Source organism: Rhipicephalus sanguineus, chromosome 1 (assembly GCF_013339695.2).
Source record: "Rhipicephalus sanguineus isolate Rsan-2018 chromosome 1, BIME_Rsan_1.4, whole genome shotgun sequence".
NCBI classification, from domain to species: Eukaryota; Metazoa; Arthropoda; class Arachnida; order Ixodida; family Ixodidae; genus Rhipicephalus; species Rhipicephalus sanguineus.
Genome location: NC_051176.1, coordinates 309,886,510 through 309,899,885, shown reverse-complemented (window position 1 = coordinate 309,899,885; position 13,376 = coordinate 309,886,510). Strand labels below are relative to the sequence as shown.

General features: G+C 48.6%; 1 protein-coding gene across 1 annotated transcript in view; it reads left to right on the top strand.

Annotated features, from left to right (window-relative positions):
• Positions 1–13,376, top strand: part of LOC119379427 (phosphatidylinositol 4-kinase type 2-beta) — a 212,051-nt gene that overhangs the window by 116,343 nt on the left and 82,332 nt on the right. Inside the window, exon 7 of the mRNA XM_037648740.2 lies at positions 7,693–7,826. Coding sequence (XP_037504668.1) covers positions 7,693–7,826 — 134 coding nt within the window. The remainder of the gene's footprint in view (positions 1–7,692; positions 7,827–13,376) is intronic.

Below are 13,376 nucleotides of genomic sequence, written 5' to 3'. Positions count from 1 at the left end.
TTGCAGCTAAGCTGACCTTGCCACTTGGCCTCGGACAGCCTCTTACAGGCTGGCCTCGGTCTTTAGGAGGGGGAATGTGGGAATCGAGCGCGCCCTCCCCGTTGGCGCCTCGTTCCCCAACTAGCGCGTGTGTTGGCCCCGCGCGGCTCGAGCGCCGGGAATTGCCGTTATTCGGCAGTATGGCGACCACGGTGGCAGCGCTAGGCCTCTTTGTCTGGTGCGAGCCATGTGTCAGCTTCCCGGCACGCGGGCATGCGTCCGCACATGTCTCGACATGCTCACGCCACCCCGCTAGCCTACGTCACTGCGCTGCGCCTGTCCTCATTGGCCACCAGTGACAACCTCCTTCCCCCTTGAGCTCGCTTCTGTCTGGCGCGGGCTTGCCCGCGTCAGATGCTCTCAGGCCAGCACGAGAGGTTGACGCACTGCTCTAGCAGGCGGCTTCTCGTTCGTGTGCTCGACTGCTGCCCTTTGTGTGATAGTCGTAGCGCCGCTGGCAAGCGTACTCGATCGGTCTTGCGGAGTTCCCCTTACGGCCTGCAAGCCCGTGACTGTCGTACTGTGCTGCATCTTGGGTTAATAAACCCGTGTTGTTTGTTGACATCCTGCCTCGAGTGCCTTTTCTGCGCCGTGCCGGAGTCGACGAACCCGGCTGTAGCGTCTTTGTTCGCTGCGGCAGTGGAGAACGTCGCGTCCCTTCATGGTCGCCTCGTAGGGTAAGCTTTGTGCTAAACCTATCTCCACAAACTCCTGCAAACGTTTCATATTGGCCGCGAGATCGAGCAGAGTCGGCACCTAGCGGTGAGCAGACGAAACCCCGTGGTGTGGATCGCTCCTTGCGTCGTCTGCTAGCCACACCGTGTTCGCGTGTGCGCGTACGTCATGCACGTCCTCACATTACAGCTTATTGCGTTGTGCTAGCACATTTTCAAATGCTTGTACGTATGCCTACATGATACACATAAGCCTTTTGCCTTACGAGACTTGTATGCACTCTAATAAGTGAGTGCATGCACGTGTCAGTATGACGCTGGTCTAACCATCGTACCGTCCATTCGCCAAAAGCATTTCAATGTGGGTACCATTTTGTAGTTCAAGTACATCACATATAGTGCATTTGGCGTCATCCTAAATGAGAAAAAAAGTACTAAATGTTGAGGTGTGAAGGCAGAATTTTAGCGACACCATCTCGTGAAGTGTTGGCGATTTGAAAATCCTTGTGATACCGCAAAGCATGAAGTAGCGTCTGCAGAGGCCGGTTAGTGGTAAAAAAGACCTGAAGCCACGCATTTCTATAGCAGTATGCGTATCCATGCAAACAGAAAAGCAGTTAACGCAAAGTTTTAATCCATCTAATTACGCAAAAATGAAGGCTCTCTTTTTTGTAGCCGCTAGAGCAAGAAGTACTTAATTGTCTCAGTTGCGCAACACTCTTTATAGTGTGGTATAGGCAAAACACAATTTAAACACTTGCAAATAAAGCAGGAAAGAACATTGAGCACAGTGCAAAGCACTAATGTGACCGAAGGCCAGTACCCCATTGATTGGCAGATTGCGCTTCTCTCACACGTAATAGGAATGTTTGGCCGGTTTCGTGCATTAATTTGATAATGGAGGGCATATACACCACCATTAGGCTGCAGTCAACGCGCTTTATTTGCCGACAATCGACTCAAACCGCATACAGCTATGCGCCGCTGCGTACATTTGTATACGCGCCACCGACCGCCTATCCACACAAACGCGGCGACGATGCTGCCACCTATAGCCCGATCTCGAGGCGAATAGGGACAAAAGTGGTCACCAGAGGCGTCACCATAAGCAGAAAGGCATTGATCTGCCGGTCTTGGTAGCGCAGTTGCGCGTTTGCGGAAGCGTTTGCCGTCAAATACACTTCTTCAGATACTTTCCTTCTCCATCTTCTCGCTAACAAATCATAGCAGTGATTGGTATTGTCAATATGGTACATGATGGCGTTGTCAAATTGCCCAAGTCATTGATTTCTGGCAATGTTTTCACTAAGGGTGTCTGTTAAGTGACGCTCCTACATTTCTCGATTCCTGCATAGTCTCTTTCGGGCTTAAACCGAACACTGTGACTGGTTCAAGATGACTGACCGGTCAAGATATTTTACGCTAGAGGTTGCGGAGTAGCCGTGTTCTGGCTGGACGTAACGCTCATTTTTGGACTAATTGTCACTTTATTCTATAGGGCATCATGAAGCTGCAAATAGAAGTTCGCGTGCCAATAAACAAGCCTGTATATCAGGATAACTTGGCATTAATAGCTTTGAAGTACCGTATTTACTAGATTCTAATGTGACCACGATTGTAAAGCGAGGGGTGGCTTTTCATTGCGTCCAGGAAGAAAAAATTGTTATTTTGATATTTGATTGTAATGCGAGGGTCGACTTTAGGCAGCAAAAATGTGGGAAAAAGCACGCGTTACATTAGAGTAAATACGGTACCTCTTGAGGGACATCGTTAGTGAAACATAGCTTTAAAAATCAAAAGGGCAGATTGAGATACCACAAAACGGAGAGGGATGCTCGTGTTTTCCTTTTTTTTCTTTGGTGTCATAATTTGCGCTTTTGATTTTGGAGATTAAAAAGAATGAGGTAAAACTGCTGTGAGCTGCTTTTGCTAGATATAGGCACCATGTGCGATTTTCAAGCAAAAGGTTTTGATTTTACGCATGCAGATTTCATAACACTGTCGAGTTCTAATATACACGGCTCTTTTTTTTTTTTTTTTTTTTTTTAATCCATTCCCATATACTGTCGCAATGACCATGAGTTATAAGTTGGCGTTTCAATTAGTCATCCTGTTCCTTCTATGTAAACACCAGCGCAAATCAAAATCAACCCGGAGCTTCCATCAACCCAGTTATTCAGCTTAAACTGATCAATTATACATAAAACCGCATTACTCTTTTTGAACCTTTCTAGAAATTTTCTCCATTCAGCGACAGCACCAGCAAACAGCACTATCATAGTAAAACAAAATATTACATTTTTGCCCATGGCATCACTTTTTAGTTTCTTTCATTATCCAGAAAGCAAACACACACACTCCGAACACCGCACTTCACTTAAAACACCAAACACACTCGCGCACACTACACACACAATTCTAGACACGGCGTCTTCCGCCCGTCTTGGTCGATCTCGACGCAGTGAATCGGTGTTTCCATTCACTGTGCACACGTCCGCACATACGCCACTTGCATCGAAATGTTTTTCGCACACGCGAGCGTACTTGAAGTCGAACGAAAATCCGACAGTCTCCTGTCGCGGCATTGCACGTGTCCACCTGTCGCGTTGTTCTGCATCGGCTGGTAAACAGAACAGGGAGACTTTTTGGACGGTGCCCTTGTATCCTGAGCGACAGCCCGGCACACAGCAGGTGTTGGGCATTGCTGCCACGACGAGGTGACCTGTAAAGAAAAAAGGGGTGCAACCAGCACAAGCAACACCACTCCGCGCCCACACTCCGCTAATGGCGGCCAGCAGCAGCCGGCTTCCTCGTCCCCCTTCTAGCTACGCGAGTGCCGCGGCACGGAAAGTGCGGGCGGTATATGAAGCTCTCTTGAGTTACGCGAGAGTTTCATGACCAGTAAAAGTATTGAGGGACCATGGTATCGTATTTGATAAAAAATTGAGCTTCCTTGCTCACATCAACTGCCTGAAAATTAAAACAAACAATGTGCTCAGTGTTCTCAAAGTTCTGTCTCGCAAGTGTTGGGGCTCTGACCGTAAGTGCCTGCTGCAGATGTACCGCTCTCTGGTACATAGTATATTAGACTACGGTAGCATAGTATATGGCTCTGCCAGACACTCGTACCTTCAACGACTATATCCTGTCCATAATAAAGGGCTACGCTTAGTGACAGGTGCCTACAGAACTTTGCCAGTTCTCAGCATGTATGCGGAATGTAACGAGCCATCCCTAGAACAGAGAAGAACGCAACTTATGTTTGCATACGTTCTCAGAATTTATTCTCTGCCTAACCACATATGTCATAACATCATCACACATTGCGACAAACGCTTGTACTATACAAGCAAGCCAAATGCCATCAAACCACTGAAGCACTCACTGTCATGCCAAGGTCATCTGACTAGCTCCGTGGAATGATCTCATGAAATTTCTCGATCTGTCATTGGCACATTTAAAAAAACAAAATACACCACGTGAACATATTCTACAGGAATTTTGCATGGTGCAGGAAACTTATAACAATTATAAAGAATTCCATACAGATGGTTCCAAAACAAATACGCATGTCAGAAGTAGCGTTGTCCAAGGTACGTGGGAGTGTACAATTAGACTGCCACAGTTTGTCTCGGTCTACACGGCTGAATATTATGCTTTGTGGATGGCACTTCACAAGATTTTAAGTGCCGGATACAAGAAAAACAGTAATATACACAGATTCTCTAAGTGCTTTGAAGGCTTTGAATCCACGGTCTCGGTATGAGCTCATTATCGGCAATATTTTAAGCATACTTTCACACCCAAGTAAAGGTCAGTCTATACGTTTCTGCTGGGTCCCTAGCCACGTCGGGATCTCAGGAAATGAAAGGGCGGATCGGCATGCAGCAGCAGCACAACATCTCAATGTTTCTAATATAAATGTGCCTCTAACGGATGGAATTAAAGCACTTCGTAGATCATTAACACTCAAACGGCAAAGCAAGTGGGAATCAAATATAAACAACAAACATCAACTCCTCAAGCATGTAATTGGCGAATGGAAAACATGTTACTATCAAAAACGGCTCATCGAAGTTGCCCTATGTCGACTTCGAATAGGTCGCACGCACGTTACAGATAAGTGTCTTTTGGCAGATGAGGACCCACCAACATGCGATAAGTGTCATGAACAATTAACAGTATTACACATCTTAACAACCTGTCCAGATATGGAAAATCAGACAAAAATTTCAGCTGATCCCACGCGCTGTGGGAATCGGTGTCATGCGAAGCAGTCAGCGAGTACTTCTGTGCTGTATTTTATGGCTTTGAGCCAAGCGTTTCGAGGTGGATAGACGTGTTTTTGTAAGTGTAGTAGCTGTGTGCACATTGTGGGCTTACCAATCATGTCGACAACACTGGAGTTTAAACGGTAACTTATGGTTCGACGTAACGTCAGCCCTCACGTTAGAGTACATACATCAATATTATCGAAACTAAGCCCAGTTTATGGTGCAATCATGTGAATGTTATACGTAACTTTCGTTAATGTATTCCTCCGGGGTCGAGCAATGCTTTAATATAGCTTGCTGAATCATAGGAATGCAAATGTAATGTTTATTAGATTGCTATAAAAGCGGAACTGACACTGGAAACACAGAACCTAGCCTAGCATGACGGCTGCATCATAGGAGCACATGTGTAGAGTTTATTGCTTGGTTGTAAAATTAGATACTGAGCACTACAACCACGATTGACGTTGCACCGACATTACCCCTGCGTAGGCTGTTTTTCCAAACAAGTTTATAGACATGGCGTGGTTCTGTGGTAGAACATCTGATTGCCACGCAGAATGCTAGGGTTCAGTTCCTGCTGGGATCCTAATTTTTATCCTTTGCGTTTGTCGGATCTATGCTGCAGATGTCGGTTTTTCTTAATGCTCTCGCATTTAAATTACCAATGTCTGTTCTCGCCGTTCCTGGGTAGATATAAACTGTCAATCACCTGTGGCGCATACTCGTACACCACGGCCCGTGGTAAACGGGTATGTCCCACACGTGTCTGGAGGAAAGGGTTTGATGACGTACGCGACAGGATTTTCACGTTAGTCATGCCATGACCCGACAGTCATATTCGCCAAATCCTCTTACCCTCCCATGCCAATTGTGGTCTACACCAAGTTAAGAAGGTGATCATGAGAGCACCCAGACGTAGGCGGCTAGATAGATAGATAGATAGATAGATAGATAGATAGACAGGCAGGCAGGCAGGCAGGCAGGCAGGCAGGGCAGGGCAGGGCAGGGCAGGGCAGGGCAGGGCAGGGCAGGGCAGGGCAGGGCAGGGCAGGGCAGGGCAGGGCAGGGCAGGGCAGGGCAGGGCAGGGCAGGCAGGGCAGGCAGGGCAGGGCAGGGCAGGGCAGGGCAGGGCAGGGCAGGGCAGGCAGGGCAGGGCAGGGCAGGGCAGGGCAGGGCAGGGCAGGGCAGGGCAGGGCAGGGCAGGGCAGGGCAGGGCAGGGCAGGGCAGGGCAGGGCAGGGCAGGGCAGGGCAGGGCAGGGCAGGGCAGGGCAGGGCAGGGCAGGGCAGGGCAGGGCAGGGCAGGGCAGGGCAGGGCAGGGCAGGGCAGGGCAGGGCAGGGCAGGGCAGGGCAGGGCAGGGCAGGGCAGGGCAGGGCAGGGCAGGGCAGGGCAGGGCAGGGCAGGGCAGGGCAGGGCAGGGCAGGGCAGGGCAGGGCAGGGCAGGGCAGGGCAGGGCAGGGCAGGGCAGGGCAGGGCGCGTATTACATTGTGCAAGTTGCACTCACTGATCTCCACTAGGAAGAGCTGGATGGCGCATCGAGCACGCGGGCGTGAAGCCACCGGAAGCCGCCGTTTTTGTCCCGGAAGAGAGCTTTTCTCTTCTTTTTTAAAATAAATACCTGCCTGTAGCGCAGTAAACTGTACGAATCGACCGGAGAAGTAGTCAGGGAAGACATTTCACACGTAAGTGCCTCAAAGTTGCATTACTTTTTACGAATTTTGTACGTTGCAGCACTCCGCCATATTCGGACGGTGTCGGCACGGCGTCTGTCATCTTTCGTGTAGCGTTCGTCGGCGTTTAAAGTGAGGCGTACTCGCAAAGTTTGAAAAAATAAAATAGAAAAACGATCATAACAACAGCTGCCACCCAAGAATATTTGAATTGCGCGACCGAGACGGACAGAAGACGCCAGCTTCCGGGACAAACAGGGGACCTTCCGGTGGCTTCACAAGCGCCCGCCTCGCAGAGCGGGGATGCGCCGTCCAGCCTTCTTAATGGAGGTCAGTGGTTGCACTTTACGTGTCTGGCACAAGTGACAAATATCGTCTCCAGGGAGGGAGAGACTGCCATCGGTATCTAACAGCACGGAAGTTTCCATGCCTAAAACATGTACCCTGATGCATGGTACAGGACAAGCTAGCAGAGCTAGTGCTAGACCTCCGGCTTTCAGAGGATTTTGTTGCTGGTCTTAGGGAGTGGACCGGTTTGGTGGCGGTGAATGGTCGTCCATGGTAACCCTGGAAGTACAGGGCCCCCCCGCCACCACAGAGAGTTTCCACCAATGGGGGCCAAGAGATCTCTGCCCGGGCCTAACACGAACGTTCGTGGCCGAGGACAGTATGATGGTACCATCCCACAGTTTCTCTCTCTCCAGGCACAGGCAGGCTCGAGAGCAGGTGAAGGCGCGAGCGGTGTGCGTGGGCCCCAGGATCCTCATCTTTGTCCTCCGTGGGCGCTACCAGCGCCTCCATAGTACAAATGGTTGTGCAACGGCACTTGATTCCACTTTTATTGACAACCGATTGGCTTGTACCTTTTCATGTAACATTGCTTGCACAACTCCTTTAACTAATTGGTGTGCTTCGTGAAATGTTGATCTTCACATAAAATGATATAGTGCATTTACGCTGTTGTGTGTTGTAAATTGGACTAAACACAAGTGGGCATTACTGTCATGGTAAAGCTAACCCGTCTACTGCAGATCCTTACCACTGGGCGTGGCTGCCAATGGCCAAGGTGCCTTTTTCTTCAGAGACACGTGATCTAGTTCTACCACAGCTCTCGGACATGAACTTTGTGCAAGAGATGTGCGACGAACTCCATGCTTTATTTAAGGTGAGTTCTTGCATTCTAGGGTCACGTTATATGCAACTACAAGGAAATATGTGCAAAAAGGAAAGCATTCTTGTCAGGTTGAGACGTAGTTCACTGCTCTTTTCTTTAGTCTTGTAAAACCATTATGAGTGTGTCCAGGTTGTGCATAGCATTCCATGATTCAGCTTGTAGGGCACTTCCTTATTATTTTTCTGTGCTTAGTATGTGTGCCAGTGTGTGGGGGTGAGTGGGTGGCATGTGTATGTATAGTTATAAAAAAATTAGGGCAGCTTCACACTAGCGGTGCCAAGCCTGAAGGAACAGGCGGAGCTGGGCAGCCTCCCTTAAAAAATGTAGGCTTAACTTGTATTGGCAAGCAAGCGCCACCATCTGGCAAACGCAGATTGATAAAAAAATTAGGGCAGCTTCACACTAGCGGTGCCAAGCCTGAAGGAACAGGCGGAGCTGGGCAGCCTCCCTTAAAAAATGTAGGCTTAACTTGTATTGGCAAGCAAGCGCCACCATCTGGCAAACGCAGATTGACTTCTTTCTTCATCGTCGTCTTTTTCTTTCATCTCTGTACTTCAATTATATGGCCTCCTTTATTCCTCCTCACCCTTACATCACTCCCTCATCCTCACTTCCCTTTCCCAGCCCCTTGCTATTGGGCGTGAGAGCATACCGTGGCCCTGCCATGCGGAGGCATCCGTGTGATGTGCAAGGTTGGATTGCTCCGCTCAGCCCGCAGCCACTTTCACGTCTTCTTTTTATTATTGTTGTTGTCCTTCACTTTGACTAAATTAGTAAAATACTGCTGTGGCTTCACCACTGACTGTACAAAATGCGAAATAACTGCTCCGAAAAAATATTACGTTCCTCAAAATGACCAACACCACCTTGACTGCTGGCGTCGTCTGCTACGGCCACTAATATGGAAGCCATGGGGGTGTAGCGCGCTGCTTTTGTAAAAGGTAAAGAACCATTTCGTGTAGAAACTAAGCATCTAATGTGCTTTAGCGTGTGCTTGAGGCAAAGAAACATATTTTCGCTGCAAGAAATACGTGAAACGTGACCACCGTGTAACCTAATTCAGTGTAGGTTCGCATCTAAACACTTGTCGCAGTTGACACGAGAAAGAAAGACACGAGAAATTTGCACTTCTGTTTAATACACCTGTTTAATACACGTAGTCCTATAGTTTTTTAAAGCATGATGCGAGCAGTTATTTACTTTGTGGGAAGCAGCCTAACATGTTTGTCTGCAGCATGATTTTAATATTTATCTGTTGCTCCTTATTGCGCGAATTTTCTACGGTTTTCACATGGTGCATTTTCGATCGCCATCGAGCCACATCGGGATGAAAACTTCCTACAATTTACTCCGCTTTGCAGTTGGCACAAAGGGGCCAATCGCGATCGAAAAATACGGTCCCGATAGGGCTCAATACTCAGAGGTGCAACAGCTGTGCCAATTTCGCCAATTTGATACAATTCCTTATTTTTGCGCCAAGCTGAGCCAAAACCGTAAAATTTGTTGAAATTGCGCCATGCTGCACCAGAATGCCCGACCAGCTTCAAAATTTTCTTAGTTGTGCAAGTTTTAGCGAGAAATGGAGGTCGCGTTGGTCATCTGCAGTGTGGGCATCGTCATCCAATACAGACGCGCAGATCCTAACCCCCCCCCCCCCTGCGAAAAAAAAAAGTCACAGTGCCAACGCGAGGACGAAGCAAGGAATGCGATAGCAACAAATTGTAATGTGATACGAAGTGAGGCTGGCAGCAAGCTCTTTTGTATCCGATCTCGCGTATCTCTACAAAACATTGGTGTAAGAGAATACGGCCACTCCAGGGAAAGATGTTCTTTCTGCACAATGTCTTCGCATTGAGAGCGCAGCACATATAAGGGTTTACGAGCTGCTCGCTGGTGGCTGCTGAGATAGCGCGCGCACCAACGATCGCAACCACGCCCTTAGAATCAAAGTTCAAAGTTGCTGCTCGAGAGGACTTAGTCATTGTTCGCACTGTGGGGTGGCTCAACACGCTGCTTTTATTGAAATAGCAGTGTTCACGTGCACAGTGCTCGAGTTAGCTGATTTTTAATGGTTTGTGTGTATTTTGGTTTTCTTTGCTAAAAGTAAGCCTTCTTTGTTATACAGCTCCAAATAGGGGATATCGTGCTAAAAAAGTCAGGGTTTTTTTCGTAACCTGCTCCAAAAGCAACATTTTGCTGCTCCAAAAATTGCTCCAAATCCTATTTCGGCTGTTGCACCCCTGCTTACTTTACATGTTTGAATGCACTAACATGTTGCAAGGAGTGGCTTACTGTGGTATAGATGGCAATTTTATGCTTATGAAGCGCGAAAAACACGGGACGCAGAGATACACACAGGATAAGAATTCGTCCTGTGTGTCTCTCTGCTTCGTCCCCATGTTGTTGTTGTTGTTTGTTAATTTTTTCATTTTTTTTCCATGCTTCATAAGCATGAACTGATTCCAACTAAATTAGCTGGGTTCGCAGTTTTGTGTTTCGGTGAAAATATCAGAGTCCAGCATTTACAACTTCATTGATAAGCAGACACTTCACGGCTGATGTTAGACGGTAAATCAATGCTTGAGGCCTGTATACTTGAATTTAGGTATACGTACGGGCTTCAAGCTTAATTTCGACCCCATGGAGGTGTTCGAAATTTCCTGAGGTCTACAGCGTCACTCATAATCATATTGCGGTTTTGGGACGTATTATGGAATTATGGAAGTAGAATCAGTGTTCGAAGCTGGCCATGTTGTCGCCTGGAGCGCCACATAAAAAAAGAAATCACACTGGATGGGCTCATTCTACAGACATCCTCTATAAGCAGTAACCCCATGAGCTGGAAATAATAAAGGAGTGTCAAGTGACAGCGGTATCACGCTCTTGCAAAGCAAGGTGACTGTGAAAGTGAAAGCTCACACTAGGCTCGCACTGCGGCACGGAGCAGTATAAAGTACCATGCCGCCGATAACTTTGACTGTACTTTCCCACACTGTGTAGTCTCTAGGTGTCCAAAACATGAAGTGAGAGCAAAACAACGCTGTTCAAAGTGGAAAACGCCAGAAATCGCGGTTAAAAGCGACACGTTCAACCGTCCGCTTCCCTTCACCAAAGCAACGTGAGGTCACGTGATCACACCCTGCACATCGCAACGATCGCAGCACCCGCGTCTCCACTGGTGGGCCTCGCATCCAGTACTATACTATGCGCGACTGCGCTATGATATGAGCTGCTTGGCACATACCTGCTTTCTGTGGCGCATACCCGTTCCTGTCCCTCTCACCTCCTCCTTTCCTTCCTTCTCATGTCACTCCACCTCATCCCCACTTCCCTTTGACACCTCGCATGTATAGAGGTTTTTGGACATAAAGCAGAAGGTTGGTTGCATTGCGAAAATTACCAGGACTGGCTATTTGGTGTTACGTATCGGTCGTGTAGGTGCTATGGTTGAATGCCACACAAGATACCGTAAAAACCCGCATAAAGTCCGAGGTTCTTTCCCAGATCACATGTTGCCACATTTTTGCCCCGTACTCTATGCGGATCCCAAGAATTTTCAGCCGGAATTCAGTTTCGGTTTCGGCGTTGCGCGGCGCTATCCTCATCAGGCTTACGTAACAGTCACCATCGCAACCATTTGGCGCAGACGACTTACTATACTCCCGACCTGCCCAGATAGCGGGGGTCCTATGGGAGCGCGCGTCCCCGTTATCGTTCAACCGCTCGTCGTAGGTGGCGCTTCCTATAACCTGTTCGTCTGGTACTCTGCGACCGTGTGGACGGCACTGGAGTGAAAACGCCTGTATTATGTGACAAACTGCCGGCATTATGTGACTGTTTCTGGAAACTTAAACCAAGGGTGAAGTAAAGGCCTCTCCGCGCTACGACCGTTCCGTCTCTCGTGTCCCGTCTCTCGAGTCCCGTTCCGTTTTTCGACCGGTCCGGCGACGGAGGCCGTTCTCGGTGAGACCGTTCGGAGCGGCCGGCGTGAGCACGCTGATTAGACAGTGTGGTGTTTCGAAGTGCTGGCAACAGTTCGGCAGAGCCAATTGGCAGAGCAGAAGAGTTCGATGGCGGCAAGTATTACTAGCAGACGACACAAACGTACACTTATGCCCATGTGAGTTCAATTTTTCAGTATTGTGGCGTAAACGAAGCATTCGCCCTGCTACGTTCTGTTCTGCAGCAACACGAATGGCATGGTTGCGCTCACTGACGCCCGAAATGCTGCACAGAGAGGCTTAGCAACCTGTGAAACAGTTCAAATTCAGTTATTGCTGCCGCATCTCGTAGGATATCAATCAACCCATCTTCGCTAGATCGCATCCGGCGTGGCATGGCAGCGATTGAAGGTATGAGCGCGTCGACTAGCAAAAACGCGGCGTCCCCGCACACGCCTGTAACCTGACGATTCAGGTAGGGAGCCTGCCGCGGCAACACCGTTGCTCGCTGTCGACGATCAGGCCGTCGATCGCGACGTGCGAACGCATAAGTCACGAATAAAATTTTAAGCTCTTCATGTCATAGAAGTGCGCAGTCACAGGCGTACGCACAGGGAGGGAGGGGGGGGGGGGCAGGGGGACAGCCGCCCCCCTTGTTACTTAAGAGGTTAAGAGGGGGGCGGGGGGCAATGTATGTCCTGTACACTGACTTAATATGGGGAGGGGGGCACTACAATAACCCTTCGCCCCCCCCCCCTTCCTGAAGGGAAACCTCGCTCTCGCCTATGTGCGCAGTGCCGGAGTAGGGTGGGAGAGCGCCATAAACTAACGGCGGACCCCTGCCACCTTACCCCACCCCCCAAAAGATATTCAATTTTGCATGTGTATATATACATGCGCACACAGAGGGGGCACACGATAGGGACAGGGGGGGCGGCCACCCCCCCCATTCACCTAAGAGGGAGACGCAAAATCTGCCCCATACATTGACTTAGTATATGGCAGGGGGGTGCTACGATGAACCTTTGCCCTCCCTGATGGGGAACCTTGCACATGCCTATGCATGCACATACAAACGCATGCGCAAACATGCTTACAGTACATGATTGAACCACCCTCCGCCCAATCCCCCGAAAAAAGTTTCTGGCTACGCCACCGGTTGGCCCCGTCACAAAATGCAATGAAACGAAATGCTTACTTGCACCAGTTGTATGTTCCCTCTGCAGCTAGCATTGCAGAATATATGCTGTAAGCAACAACGTTCGATGCAAAAAAAAAAAAATGATATATATATTGTTACGAGTTGTGATGAGAGGGTTTTATTTACAGGAGATGGATGATGGTGGTAGCGTGCTGCGGCCTTGCAAAAACCCTTCGTTCTCCTCTTCTTCTCTTTCTCTACTCTGCCTTTCGCATGACCGTTACATTATATATATATATATATATATATATATATATATATATATATATATATATATATATAAAGCAGCAAGTTGCAGAATTTCCACAAGGTACAGTTGTATTATAGTTCAGTTCAGCCTTGCGTCATAAATCCGCGGCCATGGCAAAGCCCAAGTGCCTGCTCAAATTGTTGTCACTG